We start from the raw sequence: 27,525 nt of genomic DNA on the forward strand, positions 1-27,525 counted from the left end.
GCCCTCACCAGGAGTACATTAAATATTACATTGCAAACAATGATATATTTTCAGCATGACATTTATTGTTCTGTTTGAGACCTAAATGGAAAAATGCATGTCCTGCAGGAACCCATTTGTTGCTTGCTGCTGAAAGACTCTGTGACTTAAAAAATGACAATTAAAACCAAGTGAATAAAGTCAATCAAAGGATAGTTAACACTTTAAAATGGGCTCTTGTGGCGCAGTGGTATTGTCTCTGTCACTGAGCTAGGACGCCCTGGTTCAAGTCACCTGGTCCAGAGGTATATTATTACACCTTTGAACATGTTGATTAGGATACTATCTAGTTAACAGATTAACAAGCAGTGTGAAAACTTCACAGGGCAGCATCCCTTTGTAATGTCCTCTTGGGTAGGTTCAGTTACGTAACATGAGCCACCTTTAAGTCTGCACAATTGTGCCTTGTGTAGAATCAACCAATGTTATTGTCCCAAAAGTATCTATAATTATGAAAGACAAATGGGGAATGTAATCTAAGGGGAAGAAAGCTTAACCATTGAAAGAACGAACAGTTTCTTTCTGATTTTTAAGTTGTAACTTCATGGTTAATTGATATTTCTATGCAAAGCTGAAGATTTGTAATCAGTAAATGTGTCATGTACTAACTAATACATCATAATTACTCAAAATAAAATCAATAAATAAAGATCATTGCCTGTAATGTAACAAATCTAATCACTGTATAATGTCCGTTGTTGCAGTAAAATTTTCTCTTTAATGTTCATTGAGGGAGCCACAATATGTGATAGATTCAAGCCATTTGGTAATGTAATAGTGAGGAACAATAGAAATATTAAAGACTAAGACCAATGTACTTACCCAGTTTAGTGAATTTGTTTTTTGCTAAGTGCCAGATTTTTAAAGTCGGATTTTAATGCCTTGCCTGCTCGGGACTCAGATAAAATGACATTGTATCAAGAAGCCTTTCACCACAGAACCATGCTGCAATTAGGAATCCATCAACAATTTAAGAGTTTGTTTCCAACCAATCAGTCTGTAGCACATGCTGAATAGAAATGAAAGTACCAGTTTTCTTTCAACTCACGCTCCCCATATTGATTTGAATCCCATTGGAAATAATTTTACCATTCTTCAGCTGGAGTTTCAACTTGGGCATAGCAACATTGAAAATTGATTTTTATGACAATCAATAACAGAGAGAAGGCAAGGTGTGGGTTGTTCGATGAATGGGGAATTGAGTTAGGTTCACCAGAAGTGCTGTTAGGTGAGTCGATCACAGATAACGCAGCCAGAAAGGGAAATGTGGTTCCTTCATCCATCCCCTCAACTGTTCACTGTAACTGATGCCAAAGACTGTTCTTGTCATGCACTGGAGTGAGGGAGCACTGTGATCTTGACAGCGTGCAACATTTAACCCTATCTTATGGCTCTTCCAGAATGGCCACACCACCACCACCACCGCGCCCCCGGCCCCACACCCCCGCCCCGACCTCGTACAACTGTTGTTTACATGATTCACCAGCAATCTCTATTGCCTTCCTCTGGCTACATCAGTTTCATCATATAAATGTTGCCTATGTATTGTATGGGTTATGCCCCATAACCTCCCTGCTTTTAAGCTCAATCCCTCTAGCAGTGAAGGACAAAATTCCATTTGCCTTCTTAATTACCTGTCATACCTGCAAACCAACCTTCTGCGATTCATGCACAAGGACACCCAGGTCCCTCTGCACGGCAGCATGCTGCAATATTTTACCATTCAAATAATAGTCCTTTATTCCTACCAAAATGGATGACCTCATATTTATCAACATTGTATTCCATCTGCCAGACCTTTGCCCTCTCACTTAAACTATCTATATCCCTCTGCAAACTTTCAGAGTCTTCTACACACTTTGCTCTGCCACTCATCTTAGTGTCATCCACAAACTTTGACACCCTAAGCATGGTCCCTATCTCCAAATCCAAATGTAAATTGTAAACAATTGTGGTCCCAACACTGATCCCTGAGGCACACCACTAGTTACTGATTGCCAACCAGAAAAGCACTCATTTATCCCCACTCTTTGCTTCCTATTAGTTAACTAATCTTCTATCCATGCTAATACATTGCCCGTAACACCATGCGCATTTATCTTATGCAGCAGCTTTTTGTGTGGTACCTTGTCAAATGCCTTTTGGAAATCCAGATACACCACATCTAATGGGTCCCCATTGTTCACCGTGCTCGTAATTTCTTCATAGAATTCCAGTAAGTTAGTTAAGCATGGCCTGCCCTTTATGAGCCCTTGCTGCATCTACCCAATAGGACAATTTTTATGCAGATGTCTTGCTATTTCTTCCTTGATGATAATTCCAGCATTTCCCCACTACAGAAGTTAAGCCAACCAGTCTATAATTCCCCATCATTTGTCTATGTGGTGTCACATTTGCTGTTTTCCATTCTGCTGTAACTGCACCAGAATCCAGCTAATTTTGGAAAATACCACACGTGCATCCCACCATTTCTTTTAGTACCCTGGAATGCATTCCATCAGGGCTAGGAGACTTATCTACCTTTAGCTCTATTAGTTTGCCCAACACTACCTCTTTCATGATCATGATCGTTTCTCGATCCTCACCTACTTTAGTCTCCTTGTCATAAATTACTGTCATGTTATTTGTGTCCTCCACTGTGAAGACCTACACAAAATACCTGTTCAATGCCTTGGCTATTTTCTCAGTTCGCATTATTAAATCCCCCTTCTCATCCTCTAAAGGACCAATGTTTACCTGAGCCACTCTCTTTCATTTTGTATATTTGTAGAAATGTTTGCTATCAGTCTGTGTATTCTGAGTTTACTCTTGTAATCCATTTTACTGTTCTTTAGAGCTTTATTTACAGCTTTCAGTTGATGTTTAGAGTTTTCCCAGTCTTCTAGTTTCTCATTGGTCTTTGCTATTTTGTATGCCTTATCTTTCAATTTGTTAGCCTCCCTTATTTCTTTAGACATCCATGGCTGATTATCCCTTTTCCTATAATCCTTACTTTGCACTAGTATATACTTTTTCCTAGCACTTTGAAATATTGTTCCTTAACTATCCCACCATAAAGTCTTTGCCTCCAGTCTACCTTAGCCAACTCCTCCCTCATCCTATTGTAGCCTCCTTTGTTTAAGCACAGGACCCTGGTATTGAATTTTATCTTCTCACTTTCCATCTGTTTTCTAAATTCAACCATACTGTGATCGCTCCTTCCAAGAAGATGCCTAACTATGAGATCATTAATTATTCCTGTCTCATTACATGGGACCAGACCTAGTGTAGCATGCTCCCGCATCGGTTCCATTGCACACTTTTCATAAAACTATCGTGGATACATTCAATGAACTCCTCCTCAAGGTTGCCTTGACCAACCTGCTTTGACCAATTTACATGTAGATAAAAATCTCCCATGATAATTGCTGTACCTTTTTTACAGGCATTTGTTATTTCTTTGTTTATTGCCTGCCCCAATGTGATGTCTTTATTTGGTGGCCTGTAGACTATGCCTATCAGTGACTTTTTCTTCTTAGAATTTCTAATTTCCATCCAAACAGATTCAACCTTATTCTCCATAGAACCTATATTATCTCACACTACCACTCTGATGTCATCCTTAAACATCATCACTACACCACCTCCCTTGCCTTCCTGCCTGTCCTTCTGAACAGTCTGATACCTCTGGATATTTAATTCCCAGTCATGACCATCCTGCTACGATGACTCCATAATGGCTACTAAATCATACTCATTGCGATGATTTGTGTTGTTAACTCATCTACCTTGTTTCAAATGCTATGAGCGTTTAGGTAAAGTAGCTTCATGCTGGTTTTTATACCTTTTTGAATTCTAACATCTCCATAAATATCTGCTGAGTTTTCCTTCCTCTTAACTTCTTTCATAGTCTTCGATCTAGTTAAACCCTTCTGCACACATGTTAACCTGTTGCTTTCTTTTTGATTTACCATGATGCTTACGGTCATTTTCCCCTTCCCGTCCTCCCAATTCACTAGTTTAAAGTCCTAGTGACCTCCTTATTTATCCTTTTCGCTAGAACCCTGGTTCCAGGCCAGTTCAAATGGAGACCGTCCCAATGGCACAGATCCCTCCTGTTCTAAAACTGATGCCAATGCTCCATGAAATGGAATCCCTCTTTCCCACAACACTCCTTTAGCCACGTGTTTACTTCCTTAATTTTCTTATCCCTCTGCCAATTTTCACGTGGCTCGGGTAGTAATCCAAAGATTATAGCCCTTGAGGATCTGTTCCTTAATTTCGTTCTTCGTGCTTGAAAATCCCTAAACAAGTCCTCCTTCCTAGCCTTGCCTATGTTGCTTGTCCCAGCATGGACCACAACAACTGGATCCTTGCCCTCCCGCTCCAATATCCTTTCAAGCTGGTCAAAGATATCCCTCACCCTAGCTGGCTCATCCTCCCTACAGCCCTTTTCCTCATCCCTCCACAAGGAGCAAGTACTTCATAACTGTTGGACAAGGTCAAAATCTGAGGCTCCTCCTGAATTCAGGATCCCCCTACCTGTCTCACTTGTAGTCACCCCCTGCTGTCCCTGATCACTGACTGAATTTGAAGTAATTAATCTGTCAGATGTGATCACCTCCTGAAACAAAGTATCCAAGTACTTCTTCCCCTCCTAGATGTGCTGCAATGTCTGAAGCTCAGATTCCACCTCATCATCTGTGAGCTGAAGTTCCTTTAGTAACCAACACTTGCTGCAGATGTGGTCACTGCAGCTCGCAATGGGATCAGCCAGCTCCCACATCATACAGCTATAACACATCACCTGCTCAACCAGTTCTACTTAGTTAATTAATTTATTAGTTAGTTAATCCCAGGCTAGTTAATTTATTAATTAGTTTTTGATTGTCTTTTTTTAAAACTCATCTCCCAGGTCGGCCTGGGCTCTGTTTGCTCCTGTTCTGGGCTCCAGCCACATCTCACTTCCGGGACACACCTCCCATGTTGGCATGGTCTCTGACTCATCTCCTGCATTGGGCTAGATTTGGACTCGCTTACATTCTCCATTCCCTCTGGGTAAGTTTAAGAGATGAAAAGTTGCGGTGGGGCATGAAAAACTGCAGAAAGGGGAAAAAAAGAGAGAAAAAGGAAAAAGAACTGACAAGCAGAGAAGTTCCAGCTCGAGCATCCTACTCTGCATCCATCTTGAACTTCTGGGTACAGATCGGCCTCCTGAAACAAAGCATCCAGGTACTTCTCTCCCTCCTGGATGTGCCGCAGTGTTTGAAGCTCAGATTCCAGCTCATCAAGTCTGAGCTGAAGTTCCTCCAGCGACCAACACTGGGTACAGAGAAAATAGGTGCTGGAGTAGGCCATTCAGCCACTCAAACCTGTTCCACCATTCAATATGATCATGTTTGATCATCTAACTCAGTACCTGGTTCTTCCTTTCTCCCCATACCCTTTGATCTATTTAGCCGAAGAACTATGTCCAACTCCTTCTTGAAAACATTCAATGTTTTGGCCTGTACTGCTTTCCATGGCAGAGGAATTTCTCCTCTTCTCAGTCCTAAATGGCTTACTCCATATCTTTAGACTATGATCCCTAGTTCTGGCCTCCCTCATCATCAGGGACATCATTCCTTTGCACTCATCTGTGTATCTACCTGAACACTTCAAAACACCCTGGATTATGAACATGGCGATCTTCACTTGCAAGCTAAAAATAAGGGAGTTTAGAAGTGTGCACATATACCACTGACATTTGGTACACAAATGACACGTGTAGCATCAAGAAAGTAAGCATTAGACAACCACTTTGTTGCCTCAAAGTCCAGAAAAGATGTTTTCTTTGAGGTATCAATGCCAATATTTTGCATGGAATAACATCTCTTGAAGGGAAGAGTGGGAATTGGCTAAGATTGATATTTATGAACAACATTCATGATAATAGGTCATGACGAGAATCATTAACTCTGTTACACTCTCCACAGATGCTGCCAGACCTTCAGTGTACTTCCAGCATTTTCTGTTCTTATATCAATATTTTACTGTGTTTTAATTACCTAGAGGTACTATAAATAGAACAAAAATATCTCATAATGCTACATCCCAAAAACAATTTCACCGTGCAACACAGTTTTCCTATTTAACCTTAATCAGATTCTTGCTTTTTAAATGGTATTCTGCTTCTCTCCGCTTCGTTACAGTACAATCTGTGACACAGTTAGTAATGCATGATTAAAAAACTGAAATCAGGCAATAATACAAGTTTGTTATAATCACTAGCTGGTCTTATGAGTTCTACATATCATGTAACAAGATGAATGTTGAGAACATACAGAAAGATATTAGATACCCTCGGGATCCTGCATACAATGGACAACATGGAGCTCAAGGACCAACACTACTTGCCAATAATCAAGTACAAGTGGTCCAATGATACATGGAAGGAAAAAATTCAGAAATAAATTATCTTTTCCGAGGAATGACAGAAATACCAATATAGTGTCTCCCTTCATTGGACACTATTTCCTGCAGATTGAACTGCAATTGAAATTTCATATTCTTTCCATTCAACTACAAGTAATTTACTAACATCTAAAGTTCACCATCAACATCCAAGGGGGGTTTATTTCCATTTCTAATTGGCAATTGCAATTACATCTTCCAGGCAAGTAAGTTAGATAGTTTATTTAAAACATAATTAATTCAAAGAGCATAAACAATGGATTGTGAATACAAAAGCTAGATCTCAATTTTTCAGTACATTCCCACCAGGTATGTTCAGTGCATGTCTAATCTTGCCCTACAAGTAAAACCCATAAAATACCAGATTGTTAACCATCAAGATTAGTTCAAGAATTTATACAATTTTGTGTATTGATCCTTTTGATGGCTTAACTGAAATGAAATTAAGTTAATGTTTGGAATTTCGGTTTCATCTCGACATTAATTCCTTGTCAATGTAAAAAAGATCTGGATCTGGATTTTTTAATTAATACTAATGTGTCTGTTTCTTGAAACCACATACTTTGACACAATGAATTTGCTAATTATATTTAGTTGACAAAGATTAGTTGATGCAACTTTAATATTTCTCCAGTTCAAACAACACTGTTAACAGCCTTTTTCAAGCAGACATTATTAGTAATGACATTTCCTGCCGTGTTTTTTTTTGGGATGTCTTTATGAAATTTCAATTAAGCCATTGATATTTCAAATAGACTACTTTTCCTCAAGATAAGGCTTTTAAAATATATGCCTTTCTAAAACCTCTGGGACATTGCATGAGGAGATCGAAGATAGCACCATTAGAATAACAGATTAGGACACAGCCATTTAAAAAGATTAGAAAGAGACTTTTTTTACATGATGTTACTTTACATTAATGCACTGTTTTTAAAGCAATTATTCAATCACTTGAATCTTATTTAAGTGCCATATTTGCATTCATTTACATTTTAAAAACAAATTGCAAGATGGGAACTGCAACTCAACTGGGTCCAAAATGTTAGCAGATGCAGAGTTTTTATTGAGTACAATCACTGATCCACGCACAAGTTATGTCCTAACTTGCGCATATTTTGAGAAGTGTGTTTATCCTCAAGTTTCTGCTTAAACTCTTTTGCATAGATACAACTAAAATCAGCTATGAGCCAATGCAACATCTCAAAGAAAAATTTTAAAGAAATCAAAGATGTTCTTTAAACATATTCCTTGATATATTTCAGAGCAATGTCTTGGTACAGTCTAACAAAGACAACAAAAATAGATTTACAACAAGAAGTAAGCATGTTAACTATTATGACAATCTATTGGTAACTAGACTTTAAATTACAGAGAATGACTTTTGAAAAAAATATACAGAACCTTTCATGTGGGAATACAGTTTTTTTTAAAAAGCATCAAACCTTTTAATGCGTGCCTTTTTTGTAACTGTACCCAAAATAGCATTCCCGCAGGCTAAATCAAACACAAGTAGCACAGATTCAGAATGGTGAGAAATTCTACTTGGAGGGAATGACCAGTTTTGTACATAGGACCAGTTCCTTGCAGGATATTTTTACAACAGCGCAAAAGATTACAAAAACTTGATTGGCAGAGAATACAAATTGTGCTTTAAAGTCCACCACCTTGTTTGCTGATTAACCTGCTCATGGGTGAACTGCAGCAAAAAAGCCTAGTGCAACTGAATGAGAACCCAAGCTCCAGAATTTTGAAGGTATAATTCAATTGCAAGATAATACTGAACCTTCATCATCTTCAAAAACAAAAATGCAGTTTTACATTTCTACCGTCATGAGGATTAGGTCCAGCATTGGTGGGTACTTGGTCAGGCTTGCTTTTTAAGAAGGAGTGGCTTGATGTTGCCTCAGGGCATGGAGAGGTCTGTGAGCTGGAGGACGGACTGGAAGGTTGCATTGCAAGAAGTGTCTAAGAAAAGGTGTTTTGCTTTGGTACAGAAATGGGCTTTATTGAGGAATTTAGTGTTTTGGTGGGCATTTTATTGAGGGAATTGCATGTTAAGGTATGGCTGATGTTCTCTTCAAGCAATCCACCAGCCACCAATCCCAAAAAAGACTAGGCTCCAAATAGGCCTTCATTTGTCTTTGGATATTAACCATAATGTTGAGAGGGGCTTCAAATGCTAACTAAACCTGCACTTTTAAAATGATAGCTATGCTATGCAGGAAAAAAAAGGAGAGATATTTCAGTTCGGAAGTTGAAATGACCTCTATTCATTTTCCAAGTCATGCGTCTAAGGGGTGTACATATCAATGCATGTGTGTTGGAGCAATTGTTTTTCGATGAAGCCTTAAAGTCTGCAAGAAGTCCTTCTGCATGTGCCACATCATTCTCTGTGGAATTTTGCATCTTAAAAGTGCAAAGACATGCAGGATCATCCCAACAACCAGAGTAAAGCAGAATCAACAACTAACCTATAAGCAAATTGATAATTCCTTTCCCCACCTTTGGTCTTTGTCGCAGATGAGTGTCTAATGAACTGTGCAAGGTTCAGAGAGGGTGGTAGGTGGTGTGTTGAGCTCCAAAATGATACCACTGGCATCAAATCAGGAGATGCCATTTTGGAACTTTAGCGCTCTTGTAACTGCCAAGACAATGATACTATCAAACTCCATCTCTTGCCTATCACCTCTTCCAGCTCCAGCCCGGTTTGCATCACTCAAATCTTCCAACCTCATAAACAAATCATTGAGAACAATATATTGTGCTGGAATTAGAAAGGAATATAAGGGAAAATGGCCCTTATATGATTATGCTTATTTTACTCTTTGTTTACGCTAACCAGTATTGTCTTAAATAATGGAACCTGCCAACTTTATCATTTTGAATACAACATGGAGAAGCCCAAGAATGAGGAAAAGAATTAAAATAAATGTATGAGTAGAATCCGTTTTAGAAGCAATAAAGAATAACCACAATGTGTTTTTAGGATTAAACATGATTACAGGTAGCAACTTCAACTCTATGAATTGCCTACAGTTAAACATTCCTGACTACTTATTATTGAGGTATAGAATGCATATATTTAAATGTGATTATCCTTGTAAATGGATATATGCAAGAACTATTGTTCTTACATATTCAACATTTTCAGAACACTGAATAGATTTACAGTCCATTCTGATCATAATGAGAGGTTCTGTGAAAATTATCAACCTGAAATTTTCAGTTTCTTTTTCTCATGAACATGTCTAGTGTTTTGTTTTCATTTCAGAGTTCCTACAGTCCCAGTATTTTGCTGTTGTGCTGTTCTGATTATTTTAAAAAATTCTAGAAATGCTGTAGGATATGAATTTGTCGTGGTTGTTAGAGTAAACTGGACAAGAGTGACTCAACAGCCTATGTTGTAAGTTTATAACGAAAAGTCAGGTAAAGCATAAAATGGTCTGTCCATTCTCTGTAGTCCATTTTGAGCATAATCTGGGATGAATTCATACGTCTTTCAGTGATAATTAATGACGTTTTCAAAAAACCCTTGGAATTGGGTGAATTTGATTTTTAATGCTTAATGCAGCATTTTAAAAATGTTTTAATATTGATTCTAAATCTAACTTGTAGCTACAGAGGTAGAAATTTCCAAGTATGTAAATTGAAGCCTCAAGTGTACGTCTGTCTGATTTATGTAAGATCTGAGACCGCTGTTGAAACAATGGACACTGAATCAAATGAAAGTTATTCAGAAATACAGCTGGAAGTCAAGTAGAAACCAGATCTGCACCACACATATGAAATGAAATTCAATCAACTTTCTCAACCTTAAGTTGGTTTGTGAAGCAAGGACATGTAGTCATGTTCATCGATTACTTTAACTCCAATAATCTGATTAGGTTTTATCTGTCTTTTGGTTTTCATATACCATGTGATTTCTTCGATCAAGCAGCTTTGTCAGTATGATACGGTCTGAGTGCTGTCCTGTGAGCTCATGTAATCTATACCACAAAGACTGAGTTCTTGTTGAGCCAGATGACTTGACGTTTAAATAATACTAATTATTTACATGGTCATAAAATCAATGATTTGTTCATAGTCTAAGTTTTATGCTTTCTGATGTAACTGTACATTACATATACAAAACTTACTGACCAATCACATCATACTGACTCCATTTCACTAAGAGCCTGACTAAAGGCAAGGCTGGTACCTTTATGCTGAAACAACACTGGTTTTGATATCATAAATATACCCTGCCTGTCTGGTCTCAACCAGCCCATCTCTCATCCTAACACACTTTTCCCTTTAAAAAATAGGAAGCTTTTCTGATGATAGGTACAAAGATGCATATAGGTACATTGTCCCTACATATTTAGATCATAGTCTGGTGGATGTACACCAACAGATCTAATCCTTATACGGTTATCAAAATTTATCTGTGTATGTTCACTGTGGTATGCTGTCTGCTATTTTAGATAGATATGCATCATTTCATAGATGTATGATAGTTGTCTGGCATGACATCTTCAACATCTGACTTGTTCTGATGTGTGATGAGTGGTTGATGATATGCAGTTTGGATATGTCACCTATTTCTTCACAGGACTTGACCATTTAGCATTACAACATCACCTGACTTAGACTGGACACAATAATGTAGATTTTTCCATGAACCTGTGTGTTCATATGAAAATATCTTTGTGCTTTCATGTGGCCCGATTTGTCCATTGATCATATTCTTGTGTCATCATCTTCTATCATTCCAACAATGCTTGTGTTTGGATGGTGTGGTTATGTCTTCCAAACATGACAGCTGCTGTAGACAGTCAATTGTTGACATGAACAAAAGCACAGATTTATTGTAGCTGTCTGAGAATCATGGAAAGTCACTTTACATTTGACTATCATGGATGTTCTTGTATGAACATTGCATTCTGCAACACTGGATCGTTGGGAGAAGAGGTCATGTGTGTAGGCTATGGGGTGTTCAACATATCCTGGAAGGGTGCATTTGTGTACTGCGGGCTGTTGTTTCACAAAAATTTCTGCCTGCTATTGAACACCTTTAACATGGTAGTCAATGCATCAATAACTGCTGCGCCAGTAGCATCTTTGATTTGTCACACAAAAGAGAATTCAGTGAAACGGTCAGTCACCTGTTTGTAATTGTGTCCTTGGGTAAGGAAAATATCAGTGATGAGCTTGTACCACAGCTAAGAAAAAATCTTATGTGGATCTAAAGATTCTCTTGATTGCTGGTTGTGAAATCACACAACTTGATCAGTTGATTGATGCCTTCTGTTACACCACACTAAAAGAAATATTCTTGTGCCAATCTTTCGACTTCCTTCTGCCCATGTAACATAAATGCATATGATATAGCATGTCTTGATGAAAAGTCATATAATTACCATTTGATTGCCTGTGAAGATAATATTCTTAGAGAATCCTAGTTCATTTCTGAAATATGAGAAATGATGTGCTAGCTGGGAGACTGTTGGATGTGTTCAGACAATGCTGGATGATGAAGTTTATGAGCTGTTGCAGCTGGTCATCATGTGATGTAGCTTGCTGAATCTGCTCTGCTTGGCTGTGAACAAAATGTATGAGGTCAATGTTGCATGTCTTGCATCTTTGGAGTTGCAATTTGTTAGCTCTTGGATTGTAATAATATTTAGATCTGTACCTGTTGTTAGAACAATAATAGAAGATACTGCTTTATCAATTATGTGAACAATTTCAGGAGTCTGTAGTGATGCGATGTATTGACATTTAAATTGAATAAAGCCAATGTATATGGATTGCATCACATTGTACCAATTTCCTGAGTTCATCTCTCAAAAATATGTAAAGGCATAATATTTTCATTTGTACCAGTGTCAATCTTTGCGTTTCATGCATGTTACCTTTTCTTTTGAGGATAATCACTTGGGTGAAGGTAAAAGATTCAACATTTCTCATGGCATTCATGTAATAAACCAAATTAACTACATGTACTATCTGACTGAGATCTGTAAGCTGTGACATTGAAAGTATGTGTTGGACATCATTGACATGCTTGTATTCCATGGACAGAACATGGAAAAAAGCTTGGAACTTGTCCTTGACCTTATTCCTTTATTGACTCTTCTTCACATGCAGCTCTGGAGCATTGTGTTGCACTTTGGACTGAAATGTGTAAGAAATCCAATTGCACAAGGAAACCCAATGTTCCCTTGTTTCTGTCACAAAATGCTGGACACTGTTTCAGTGGGTGAGACAATCCAGGTCTCATACAAAACTTGGATATTTTGCAGAACCTGTCAATGGCTGCATTAGTTTACGTAATGTTGAGAACCTGAAGATGTTGTTGGATAACTACAATTGGTTCGAATTACTTCTAGCAAAGCATCAATGATATACTCTTTAGGTTTATCAAGTAGAGCCTTTCTAAAAGATTTAATTGTTGAAAGACCATGACCAGTTCCATAAGCCTTTTAACTTTGGAGCTTTGGAGAAATTATGTTGTGTACCAATGCATTGACAACTGCTTATGAATTGATTGATTGTTTCAAACCTGGCTGTTGTCAGTATGATATGAACTCAAGCCTGTGTATCCTAAAGTTTATTCAAACTTTAAATTGGTGTTCTAAAAATTGCAAGGTTTTGTCAGGATGTTTGTGGTCATGATTCATAATACCAGAAGACTTAAACTGATCTTTATTTTTTTTTTCACTACAGCTCCCTTGTATTTCAGGAAGGAACTATGCACAAATGTTTCTCCGCCATTGAGGTTATTGTGCTTCAGTATCGGTTGCTTTCCTTTAACCTTGGTTGTAGTTGTAATTTCTGTTATGAACTCAGTTAGATGATGAGGAATGACTGTCAGGAAAAGAAAAAGCCCTTCAAACTGGCACAGATGCTATGACCTTTCAGTATCAAGTAGTTGCCATGAAATACCTGTCATCATAAGCTTTTAGTGACCCTTGGTGCCATCATGACATTGTTTGTTGGGTCAAACACAACTGCCAGTTTTATATAATCTGAGTGTTGCCCTATTTATTAGCTAATATAATCATATACCACAAAGATTGGATTCTTGTTGAGACTCGTATCTTGAAGTTTATAAACAACACTATATACATTGCAATCATATCACAGACTTGCATATAGGTTCAACTGTTACTGATTTAACTGTACAATACATGCATATAACTAACTGATGGAGCACACTACATTGACTCAATTGTACAGGCATCTTTATACCAGAAAGATACATGTCATGTCCATTGCCTGCCAAATCTGGAATGTATGCAGTTATACAAGATGGAGCAGAATAGAATTATGGAGGTCTGTTAAAATGTACCTTTCTCATAGAAAGAAACTTCTCTTCTTGTGGTAAGGCTTGTTTGTAGAAGCTGCTCAACTCTACTTGTTAAATGTGAAACATTTTGTGCAATTGCTTGAATCTTGTCGATCAGTCCAGCCGGCTGAAAACTAAGAAAGAAAGAAAGAAAATCATTTTTGAGTTATTCAAAGCATTTGCCAAAAGGCATAGACAATACAATTTTTAATGATTAAATTGGGAAAAATATATTGCACTGTAATCACTTCAGAACCTTTAAGATTCAGCAGCAAAATGCAAACTTTGTACTTAAGCTAAATGCCTAGATTTCTGATAAATTTATAACATATCCATAAGGCTATTAAACAGTGATGATGATGATATAAGGTTGTCATGGTAACAGTCATGTATCTTATACCAGCTTGTTGCTCAAAGTTTCCTGATAAGACAACACCATTCACCATCAGCCCTCAAATCACTCATCCATTCCCTTTGCATTCCGCAGCAAGAATGGGCTGATGAGTGTTTAAATTTTAAAAAATATCAACTTGCCTGTCTGTCTTTCTAAAAACCCGACAGCAGTTTCATTTGCAGGTCAGAAATACACCCACCTTGAATAGGTCAGAGCCTCATGAATGAGTGCAAATAGGGGCCTGATAATGCAACATCAATGTTGATGTAATTTTAATTGGATGGGCCAACAGTCCAACAAGCAGCAAACCTGCTGAATAAAGCTTAGTGGCATTTATATTCACAGGCTAACAAACACAACTAGCAAACAAAGCTGAAAGAGCAATCACCTGCAGTTTCTTGAGGCATTATAGTTTTTTTAAAAAATCATTCATTGGATTTGGATAATGCTGATTAAAATTTCATGCCCATACCTGATTGCCCTGGAGAGTGGTGAGCTATCGTTTGGAACTTTTGCCATCCTTGGGGTGTAAGGACACTCGAGGTGAAGTTACGATGGGTTTGTTACAATATACTAACGCATTAGGCTGTTTCGGAAAGTAATCAAGACTTAACCATGTTACTGTGGGTCAGGAGTCACATGTAGGACAGACCAAGTTCGGAAAGGAAATCTGTTATCTTAAAGGGAGATTTTTAGCAAACAGCAATAACTTGGTTGCCTTTAGATAGCTTTTAATTCCAGATTTTATTGAATTCAAATATCATCATTCACCACAATGAGTTTCAAATTCATGCCAACCAAAGCATTACCCTGGGATTCTGGATTACCTGTCTAATGATATTACCAGCTGTGCCACTGCCTCCCATATATGGCATTGTGAGTGATGCATTTCCAAGACATTTAGGATCGTCCAATTTGCTTCTTCTTATTTTCTGCCCTAAAACACTCCAGCATATACCTTCGCTGACTAAGCACGCACTTCTCATAAAGGATAATAATTCTTGAGGTTTAGAGTATGACCAAGAGAGCAGCAATGAAGCCAAGCAGCAGTTGGATTTTTTTAAAAGATCACAGGTGACAGGAGTTTGCTTCCCAACACATTAAATAAAATATGTCATTTTACCTTCTGTTCGCAATCACTTCTGCCAACTTTGGAGACTAGAATTTAGTTAATTTTGAGGTTGGAAAATGTCCTTTTGTTTCTGTTCACTAAGGATTAAACTGTTGCATGATAGGTGCAAATTCCTTCCTTTCCTGGAATAATTATTGTATGCGCCCATTGTATCAGGGAACGCTGGCCAGAGAATGATGTCTTCATGCATCTAATTCCACTGAACAAGGTTTACAAAGAAGTTCTCCCTGTATCACTTTAGTCATTACTTCTCTGCTGCATAATGCTGGAGGTGTTGTTACGTTTGAAGAATGTTCTCATGTCCTGACTTAGAACAAGGCTGCAGCTTTCACCAATCCCCATTGTCCATTCCACAGTCTTGGTGTGTCCTCCAGGTGTGTGGAGCAGAGATTCTAAGGGTCAAGTGCTGGCTCTCTCTGGCCGGTACTAACGTAAAGACCCAGACGTGGGCTGCATGGAAAGCTGATATAGGGAGGATATGCTATGAGTAGGTTGTTCCAGTGGAAGCAGGTATTGCATTTGCATAGGGATTAGACAGCATGACTTACCATTCTGACCACCATCTCTGCACAGAGTAAAGTGCCACTGACCTGCTCTCATCCACACAGTATTCAATGGAAAATAGTGATTGTGGCTCCCCTGCATCTTTGCTGCATTATGATGGCACCCACTTTATGATGGAAGCTCCACAGTGGACAGCTTCACATTAGTTCGAGGCTGATGCTGGTCCTGGGCTTGCAAATAGCTATGTTCCTCATCCATTCTTGTAGCAGCTCTTGGTACCAGAGGGATGACCCCAGGTTTTGTGTTTGGTTCCAGTGGAGATGATTCAAACAAAATGATATTGCCAATATCCAAAACTCTAATTTTGTTTTCTTTTGTGCAGGACTCTGACAACTGTGTCGTAGAAACCTCTAAAACTAGAGAGAGAGGGAGTGAAGGGAGTAATGTTTAACAGCACTTCAGTTTGTCCTGACAAACAAATGGCTGACAATTGATAACTTGGAAAGGGAAGGAGATGGGAGGCCAGCTACTTCCATTGTTGCTAGGATGCCTGCGGCACAGTACACCTATGTAAAGCAGATACACACATTATATATTTTTTAAAAATCCTATGATCAGTTATAGAGTCATAGAGCTGTACAGCATGGAAACAGACCCTTCAGTCCAACTCGTCAATGACGACCAGATATCCTAAATTAATCTAGTCCCATTTTCCAGCATTTAGCCCATATCCCTCTAAACCCTTCCTATATCCCTCTATATCCCTTTAGCCCATATCCCTCTAAACCCTTCCTATTCATGTACCCATTTAGATGCCTTTTAAATATTGTAATTGTACCAGCCTCCATCACTTCCACAGGCAGCTCATTCCATACACGCACAACCCTCTGCATGATAATGTTGTCTGTAGGTCCTTTTTAAATCTTTTCTCATCTCATCTTAAGCCTACGTTCTCTGGTTTTGGAATCTGCTACCCTGGGGAAAAGACCTTGGCTATTTACCCTATCTATGCCCCTCATGAGTTTATAATCTTTTATGAGGTCACCCCACAGCCTCTGGCACCCTAGGGAAATTAGCCCCAGCCTATAAGACCATAAGACATAGGAGCATAAATTAGACCATTCAGCCCATCGAGTCTGCTCCGCCATTCAATCATGGCTGATAAGTTCCTCACCCCATTCTCCCGCTTTCTCCCCGTAACCCTTGATCCCCCTGATAATCAAGAACCCATCGATCTCAGTCTTAAATGTACTAATGACCTGGCCTCCACACCCTTCTGTGGCAGTGGATTCCACAGATTCACCACTCTCTGGCTGAAGAAGTTTCTCCTAATCTCCGTTCTAAAGAAGTTTCTCCATATCTCCGTGCTATTCAGCTTCTCCCTATAGCTCAAACCCTCCAACCCTGGCAACATTTTTATAAATCTTTTCTGAACCCTTTCAAGTTTCACAACATTTTTCCTATAGCAGGAAGATCAGAATTGAACACAATATTCCAAAAGTGGTCTAACCAACGTCCTGTACAGCCACAACATGACTTCCCAACTCCTAAACTCAAAGCACTGACCAGTAAAGGCAAGTATATCGAACACCTTCTTCACCACCCTGTCTACGTAAGACTCTACTTTCAAGGAACTATGAATCTGCACTCAAAGATCTCTTTGTTCAGCAACACTCCCCAAGTCCTTACCATTAAGTGCATAAGTCCTGCCCTGATTGCCTTTCCAAAATGCAGCACCTCACATTTATCCAAATTAAACACCATCTGCCACTCCTTCGGCCACTGGCCCATCTGTTCAAGGTCCCGTTGTACTCTGAGGTAACCTGTTTGGTTGTAAGATGATGTTTGCAAATTACTTGTTAACTGGGCAGAGTATATTTCACGCATGCTCCATCCATTTGGAATGAGGGAGGAAAACAAGGATTCATTCAGGGATAACATGTAATCACTCCAGAGAAGGATAACATTTGTAGGGCTAGAAGGAATAGAATGCAACCTTTCCCTCCAGATAAAAAGTACTGAAGCCTAATACTGTGTACCAGAGTCTACCATTTATACCATGTCCTGCTCATGCTTGGAACAATTGAATTCCCTGCAGCCTGGTATGGAAAACTACCATTTAGAGACTCGTAGCTTCCCTGGATTATGTTGTTCAGATCTGGACCTGAAATTCCTTAGACTTCCTGATACTGGCTTCCAGCAGTCAGCGTGACCGCTTCACCAAAAACCAGGAGGCCTGGATTCAAATTCCACCTGGTTCAGAAATGTATAATCACACCTCTGAACAAGTTGATTAGAATATCCTCAATATCTCTTAAAACCTGATTTTCCTGGCATCAACAGTAAACTCATTCTCCCCTTTACAATGAGAAAGAAGTGTGATAGGAACTACTGACATTTAGCCTGACAAATCCTTTAATTTGGTTTACAGATAAACATGGTTAAATGCCACATTATATCTTCTGGCTGTGATCTGTTTCAGCTTTATTGGCTGTGTCACAGAACATGCTGTACCTAAATGCTACACAGTTAGATGAATTACTCCATATTAACGGAATACTTAAGGGCTAAACTCTTATCACGGACTAAAACTCAATGTCCCTACCAAGGACTCATTATAATGTAACCGACAATAAATCTGCTAATGATCACTCGAGACAGTTCTGTCAAGTTTATTGCTCCTATTGACATTTTGTGTCATTGGCATGGAAATCAAACATTCCTGATGATTACCATTTAGCCAGTATCTGTAAGTTACGTGTTGAAAAGGACAACTTAAATGAGACCTCTATAAATACTATTATAAAATTATCAATTTTAATTCCTTTTTCAGCAGTTTTGTGTTCGTAGTATGAGCTTTTAAATATTGACCTCCTTGTGTTTAATTACAATAGCAGTCAGAACCAAGGTGTGTGCCTTAACTTGAAATTGAATCATTATTCCAACCCTCCCCCCTCAGCCATATAAACTCAGAAGAGTTAATTTATAACAACCATCGTCCAAGCAGCAGCATCTCAGTTTAGCAATTTTACTACAGCTGTGTTAGGTGTTTAGATTATACTTGCACCAGGACAGTAGATGTGCCTTAAGCAAGACATTTGTCAAGAAGGCTCATTTGCAAGATTTGCAATTTCATGAAAACATGAACAGAATTATGAAACATAATCTCCAAAGCACTGGTAAAAACTGCAGTAAATCCGATATGATAAAAATGCAATTTTGATTTTTTTGTCATTATCTAATGCAGCGCGTTAATAAATGATTTGAATTGGGAATGTAATCCCCAAAATAATGGTTAAAACTCCTGGATCCATTGTAATAAAACAGAGTTCTGCTTATTTAGTCGCTGATAAACAGCAAGCTGTTCATTTGTGAGTTGATTAGTTGATTTTTGTAACTGTGCTCATGTATATTGTTAAACTGATACCAGGAAAAACAACTTGGAAGAATACTGATTTTGAGCTGAGGCAGGGGAAGGAATGTATACATGAGACTCTGGCATTGTGTTGAGTGTGTAGTGTGGTTTAGTTGCTGGCACTCCCGCCTCGAGTCTGAAAGTTCATTCCCACAGCGAAGGCTTGAGTACCAAATCCAGGCACATACTCCGGTTCAGTACTGAAGACGTACAATATTGTAAGAAGTGTCAACTTTTGGAAACTAAAAGTGCCATGACATTTCAAAGAAGAGTCCTGTATTTATTCCCTAAGCAATATTAATCTCTCAATGACTAAATTTAAAACCAGATCTTAAAGTCATCATTACATTGCTATTTGTAGGAACTTGCTGTAAGCCTAGGGGTTCCTGCATTTCTGTAGTGACTTTGAAAGTGCTCCATTCGTTGTAAAGCACTTAGGGTATTGTAAAGTTTTGAAGTCTGCAAGTCTGTATTTTTTTCTCTTTTGACAACAACTTAAGTTGCACCTATATTTTATTCCGTTATTTGCAATGTGCATATAGTGTAACTCTGCAAAGATTAAAATATTTTGCATGCATATGTACATCTTATGTGACAACAAGGTGTGGAGCTGGAAGAACACAGCAGGCCAGGCAGCATCAGAGGAGCAGGAAAGCTGACATTTTGGGTCAGGACCCTTCTTCAGAAAAAGTACTATCTTACTATCTCTATATCTGTATGTGCATGTGCACGTGCATATGTGTGTGTGTCTGCATGTATTTGCACATATGTAAGTTCGGTAACAGCAGAGCAATGTTTTAAGATATCCTACGTGACACAATACTAAAAGCATTAAGTTCTCAAAGAAGGCTGAATCAACTAATTGTGAATAAAAAGAGTTGTTTCGGGGGAGTTTTGATTCCTGATTGTTCCAGGCCACAGAATTCTGCTTCTAAAACTATAATAAACAAGGAAAGGTGACCTTATCTCAGTGGAGGTGAGATGCTTTACTTGCTCAATTGGAATAAATCAAAAGAGGACTTGAGCTGAAAAATATATAACCTATTCATGCACAAAGCCAACCAAAGGTAAATGATTGAGATCAAATGGAAGCAAAAAAAATGTTATTTTTCCAAAACAAATAACCTGAATACCTATTTTAAAATTGTTTAAAAAAGAATAAAATGTAAGGCAGCTATTTATAGAAAGCCAGCAGGTGATCCATTTGTCAATGGGTTCATTATTTGATTTGACATCTGCCTTTACATTTTTAATATACTGGTTAGTTGCCAGCTAGATGATAAATTACTAGAACTGGGCAATATTTATGAAGGTCTGTTTGAGTTGTTGGAATGCACACTGAGCAGTGATGCATGAAATCTGTGTGTCAGAATGACTTTTCTGATTTTAAAATATGCTGTGGGTTAAGAGCTAAGGCATTGGTGGTGCTGTGCACCTGACCCCTGTTATTCCTGCATGAGTCATCCAGCATTGGATGCAAAAGGTTTGGCGTTGGGGTGGGGAATGTATCAAGAAGGTGCATTTCAAACAAGTTAAATGCCTTTAAAATCATGTTCTAGAAGCTTAGGAGTTAGAATTCTTGATGTGTTATGAGTAACCATTCAACAATTCTACAAAGATGTGCACAGTTTATTTTGGTTGATGTTAAAGTTATTCATGCCAGAAAGTTAACTTTGCCATATAGTCAAGCACCACTTTCTCCAAAATAAAAGTAAAATACTGTAAATGTTGGAAATCCAAAATAAGAAAAGAGGAAGAGCCAATAATTCTGAGCAGCTCTGGCAGCATCTGTGGAAAGAGGAGTAAAGTTAGCAATTGAGTTGAATATGATCGTTGTTTAGAACTTCTTTTGAGAATCAAAACTTTGTTTCTCTCTCCACAGATTTTGACAGAGCTGTTGAATATTTCCAGTTTCCTGTTTTTAAACCACTTTCCCTAATTTAATTCAAACTTAGGTTTCCTCATCTTTAACTGATATACAAAAGTTATTTCCAATTATTCTTGGAAAGGAAAGAATGAGTGAATAGTTAGAATGGTCTTTTTAAATGCTACTAGTAGTTTCTGTGGATCCATTGAAACAATATAATAAAGATTTGATTTTGATGATATTAATTTTGTGTTAACCAAAAAACCTAAAGTGAAAATCAGCATATTTTAATTAGTTTTAGCAGTTTAATGACCTAAAGGTATCCAGTATCACATATCATTTACCATTTGTCTGATTAATTGGCTTGGTAAACCAATGACAAAGTTATCAAGCTTGCACATTGTCAATATATTAATTGAGTTTGGATGTTCTTGCAGAAGGTTGATGTAAATCAGTACTGAAGTTTAGTACCGCAAATGCAAGCCTTTATTTAAAGTGTCACCATTAGATTAATAGACTTAGTTTTCAAAATGGAAATCAAAAGGCATTTCCAACATAATATTTTGTCAGAAGTGGCTTTGCAAACTTAGTGCTTTGTTAGAACTGCTGAGACAGGAGGGGAAAACATTAACATTTTTCCCGTCTTAATTTGGAGCTGTTCTAACATTTGCATTTCCATTTGCTATGTGAAAGATTACTCTTCTCTACGTATCTTGAATAAACATAGTTTAAAATTGCCCACAGATGAGATTGCATTCAAGAGAACATTGGAATTCTTGACAATGATACTAATTTCAAATCATAGACATAAAAATCTTAGGGAATCCTGATACACCATCGAATGAAATGTATACTTTGCATCCAAAATATTTAATCTCCATCAGAGTGTACATAATGTAATGAGATTTATATGTCAGGAAAAGTGAATATTCTCTATCGAGTGAAATCAATCATCTTAATATAATAGTATTGTGATCGGAATTACTGAAGGAGAACTACATAAAACAATTTTATTATCTTGTTGACTAGGGAATTTTTGGCCATTTTTCTAATGCTAAAGTCTATGTATTAATATATCCATGCAGAAGTCTGGCTGTCAGTCAATTTAAATTGCAATCAAACAAAGGCCATTACAAAGCATCGATGTGAATGTCAAATCTTAAACTTCAAAGGTGATAGGAGTATCCTCCGTTAGGAAACAACCCCTTGGTACCTAATGCATGAATTGTTTAAAAAAATATGGCTTACGGGCAATGCGAGGGGTGTTGGTGAAGTGTTTGTTTTATATTGCCTTTGTCAGGATACTTTCAAAAGATTTAGCAACTATACTGTGGGCTGCATTGCAGCAAATTAGGAGTTGGCCTGAAGCTGCGAAGGATTGGTGTAGTTTGTGACTCAGTGGTAATGAATGTTAAGACACAAGGGATCATATGTCAAGTTAGTTTATTGTTAGATGAAAGAACAAAAAAACATATGAGTTTTTTCGATATTTTGAGGAACGTAATACTGTTGATTTATCTGTTTACAGTTCAATAAATTCAACTAGTTATTTATGTCCCATTCCACAATTTGATTGAGATTATTCTCCTGGCTTCAGTTGAGCAAGGCATGTGATACATCTTTATAAATGGGTAAGACTCAACTATTGTAAGAATTAGATTTGGTAAGTGTAACAGACAATGCCTCTTGACTCTTGAAGAAGGCAAGCTATAAGATTCAGTTGTCACCTTGATCTGACATTCATAGATAACACCAATGCCACATTAAAAAAAAGGAAGTCATTGCACCTCTACGGCAGCAACTACAAAATGATTAAATTTAACATGATCAGGAACGCAATTATACTGAGAACAAAGAGCTAGATGCATAACTTTATGAAGGCTAAACCCAAAGAGATGAAGAAAGCATTGAAGCATTGGAGAACAATGTCTAATAACACTTGAGCCCAAGGCAAATAGAATGCCTTTAAAACAAAAAAAAGCGTCACTAGTAAAATAAACAAGTTAAGACTAAATAACTATGAACTGATGTGGATTAACATACAGATTAAAAGTGTAACAACAAGGAAGAATTACCTCTGCAAATTCTACAAGCAAAAAGGAGTAGGAGATCCCTGGGGTGAGTAAAGAAGATAGAATATTGGGGAAAAATAGTATCTGGAAGAAATGTTTATGGTACCTCAAAAGGAAGATATGTGCTAGAAAAAATGGAATTACATAAAATATTTAAATAGTCTTGAAACTGGTAAACACAAGATCATAATACAGGAGGAAGCCATTTAGCCTATTCTGCCTGTGCTAGCCCTCTGAAAAGTGACTAAATCCTTCTACCTGCTCTTTTCCCATGGTGCAGCAGATGTATTTCCTTCTTAAATAAGAATCCAATTTCCTTTTGAAAATTGCTATTGAATCTGCTTCTATCATTGATGCAAGCAATGCATTCATGACCATTACAGCTCGCTATATCAAACTAATCCTCCTGATCTCCCCCATGGCTTTTTTGCCAATTATTTTAATTCCTGTGGCTAACGACCATCCAGGTAGTGGAAACAGTTTTAATCATTCAAAGCTGCTCAAAATTTTGAATACTTCTATTACATCTCTCCTCTGCTAGAAGGAGAATAATTCTCTTGTTTTACTACTTAACTGGAATGCCTTGGGCTGAACTTTCCCAGCAATGTGAAGGTGGCCATAAAGAAAAACTGGGAAGTGAGATGTACTGCCCTGGTATGTCTTGTATGCTTCAAAACAGAGGCCTTATCTGAGAGAACAAGGTGTAGAGCTGGATGAACACAGCAGGCCAAGCAGCATCAGAGGAGCAGGAAAGCTGATGTTTCAAGCTTATCTGCCCTGATTTTCAATTATTACTGAATTTACTGTCTGAAAGGATCAGGAAGCAGGAGGTTACAAAGAAAACTCAATGACTCTCATTGTGGTTGTAGACATGTTCGCCGAGCCAGTGGGTTTGGTCAAAAATGTTTTGTCACCCTGCTAGGTAACATCATCAGTGTGCCTCTCGTGAAGTGCCAGTGTTCTGTCCCGCTTGTTATTCATATGTTATTCATATGGTATTACTTCCAGTTTTGTTTCTCAGTGGTTTGTACACAGGGTCAAATTCAATGTGTTTGTTGATGGAATTCCAGTTGGAATACCAGGCCTCCAGGAATTCACTGGCGAGTCTCTGTTTGGCTTGTGCAATTATCGATGTATTGTCCCAGTCGAATTACATTACATAGGCCAAATTGGAAGAAAATTGACTCTACAGATACATGAACACCAACTAGCCACCAAGAGACACGACCAATTCTCACGTGTCTTACTACACTCGGACAACGAGGGACACAAATTCGACTGGGACAAGACATCCATAATCGCACAAGCCAAACAGAGACACACCAGGGAATTCCTGGAGGCCTGATATTCTAACCGGAACTCCACAAACAAACACATTGAATTAGACCCTGTGTACAAACCACTGAGAAACAAAACCGGAAATAATACCAATCACCCAACAAACTGAGGCATATAAATAACAAGCGGGACAGATCACCAATGCTTCACTGGAGGCGCACTGACAATGTTACCTAGCAGGGTGACAAAACGTTTGCAACTAAACCCACCAGCTTGGCGAGCAAGTCTATAACCTCATCCACAACCCAGGCTACAAATCTTCTCGAAAACTTTAGATGTTATGGTGCTGGCAGCAAGACATGTTCCTACTCGGAGGCACTTTCTCCGAGCTGCACTCACAGCAGCGATGTCTACTAACTCAGCAGAAGTGGGTATCTGTTCGGGCACTTAATAGGATAATTAGCCTCTATCATGAAATACATTGATATGTTTGACAGTTGACCAGTGCCAGGTAATGACTAACTTTGCAAGACAGAACCTAGCAATATCTCCTTACCTTTTGAATTCATTACCATTGCTGAAATCCTGCTACCTAAATCAGGGACTTACTATTGACCAGAAGCTGAACTGGAACAGTCACATAAATACTGTATAGAGCAGGTCAGCGGCAGGGAATTCTGTGATGAATTCGAGGAAGACAGCTTACCACCCTCTTTGAGGGCATTTAAGTGTGGGAAGTAACTGCTGGCTTAGCCAGCTATACTCATCTCCTGAAAAAGAAAAAAATAAAAAACAGTCACCTTTGCCCCTTCTTCGACACTCCTCCCACCAACATTTAGCCTAACCCATTGATTTACCTTTAAATGACTGTTATCCCATCTTTCTTTCTGTGCATTCTGCACAGGGTCTGAAGAGGTGCATCCATTACTTTATTCTTACGAGCTGTAGCCCTAAATACCCCATCTTTGTCCTTGCTGACCTTAAGAGTTCACTACTTCTGTTGGTGCTAATTTTATCAATGCCCTTCACACTACACTTACCAAACCTACCACTGCTCATTTCACATTGAAGCAACAACATCCTAAAGAGGAGTCAGGTCAATAAATCTCAAGAATCCTACAATTAATTGCATGCAGACTCATCATTGAACCATCAATTCATCACACTCTCCTTACAAATCACTGGCAATATCTGACTGCACTCCAGTACTGAAGTACTCGCTCTTACAAGCTAGGTGAATAGTTAGAGGAGCACAAAGTGAAAGATGACTTGGTAACACTTCAATTTGTCTGAAATCAGCTTTTACAGTGGTAAGCAGAAAGGATTAAGTAATCAGGATCAGGATAATTGTGTTTTATCAAGATGCAAAAATCTTACTGAATTACCTTAAATAGACAATTTAGTTACGATATGGTGAATGACATCTTTATATTTGAGTTCTATGGTGCTAGATAATGGTTATGCAAAATTATTTGTATAGATGCCAATTAGCATGAATTATATAAGTGAAAAGATCTGTATACGTTATTGTGATTAATGCAAAATGTTAATGCAACTGTGTTTTATTTACTTTCAATATTGAAATGAATATATCATTGATAGGGCATTGAGAAATTTAAGTGTCATTTTCACCAAATTTCAGCTTTTCTATTCCTCATGTTCAAGTGCATATTAAATTATAGTGAATGATGCTAAGCTGTTTAGCCAAAGTTTGAACACAGGGACCGAATTTTATAGTAGCCTGAATGACATGGACTATGGTAAGAAATGTTACAGATTCTTGCGAGGCCACATGGGGATGAAGTCACTGCATATCTTAACTGTATGTCAGACAACGAAACAAGATTCTCACTCGGCAGCAACAAGTTGCCTATTAACAAACTTATTAACTGCAAATCATCATGCATTAATGTACAACTTCTTATGCTATCAACAGCCACAAACAAATTAATGCTGAGCTTCCTCACCATTGAAGTCTTCAGCTTGTCACATGCTCCAATAGACCTCCATCTTGGACATTAGACACAAACATTTCAGGGCATGGTCATGGGCATTGACCCCACACAACCCATGTCCACAAACATTGGCACCCAACATATGCCAGCCTCTCAGAAGCCTCATGGCACATCTGAAATCCATTTACAGCACATTTCTACACTTCAATGCTGCACCTTGGTGTGAAATATTGTAATGCTGAAGCAATATTTGCACTCAGCTCATTGCATCAACCAGACTGCATTGCCAGGAGTTTGCTTGGTCCCTTAGCACTCACTCGCTTTGAGACTGCCTGGATGTTTTCATCGTCCCTGCCTTGTCTTTTTGTGTCTTTGCCCTCAGCCAGAGATACCAAGCACACAATACTGTGGAAAAAAATCCCCAAAAGAACACCGGATATTGAAAATCTGAGAAAAAGAAGTTGCTGGAAAATTTTAGCAGGTCTGGCAGCATCTGTGGAGAGCAAACAGAGTTAATGTTTCAGTCCAGTGATTTGAAAGAAGAAACTGATGAAAGGTGACTGGATTTGAAATGTTAACTCTAGTTTCTCTCCACAGATGCTGCCAGACCTGCTGAGTTTGTCCACCAATTTCTATTTTTGCTACATAATATTGCTGCACTGCCTTGCCATTTGGCACAGGCACAAAGCCAGGAAGTTGCCATGGTTGTTAGCAGTCCTTAGTCAAGTCAAAAGTGTTAATCTTCAGTCAGGACATTCAAGCACAAGAAGTCAAGATCAACCTCTGATATCAGTCAAGGGGCTTGGACATGGTCATTCAGCTGCTCAGAACAATCAGAATCAGGATGCTGTCCATACAATGGTGAGGAGCTGAACTTGTCAGGCAGTCCACCATCCATCTTGACTCTTTTTGATCTAATGTGGGCTTTTTCTTTACCTCTGAAATGAGAGAAGCAGGTATCAAGGGAGATGAAAGTGGGTGGCACAGCTATTGCCTTTGGAGCAGGTGCAGAGGTGTCTTGAGCGAGTGAGTAGAGAATGCAGGGGGATGTAGGAGTAGTGGTGTTAGTTGTTGGGGTGTGTGACAGTGAATGAGGGTAACGATTGC

General features: G+C 38.4%; 1 protein-coding gene across 1 annotated transcript in view; it reads right to left on the reverse strand.

Annotated features, from left to right (window-relative positions):
• Positions 1-27,525, reverse strand: part of LOC109911752 (alpha-1,6-mannosylglycoprotein 6-beta-N-acetylglucosaminyltransferase B) — an 828,291-nt gene that overhangs the window by 470,298 nt on the left and 330,468 nt on the right. Inside the window, 1 exon segment of the mRNA XM_048610932.1 lies at positions 13,805-13,935. Within this exon segment, the coding sequence (XP_048466889.1) occupies positions 13,805-13,935 (131 nt within the window).

The sequence above is a fragment of the Rhincodon typus genome, chromosome 23 (genome assembly GCF_021869965.1).
Source record: "Rhincodon typus isolate 14 chromosome 23, sRhiTyp1.1, whole genome shotgun sequence".
Taxonomy (NCBI): Eukaryota; Metazoa; Chordata; class Chondrichthyes; order Orectolobiformes; family Rhincodontidae; genus Rhincodon; species Rhincodon typus.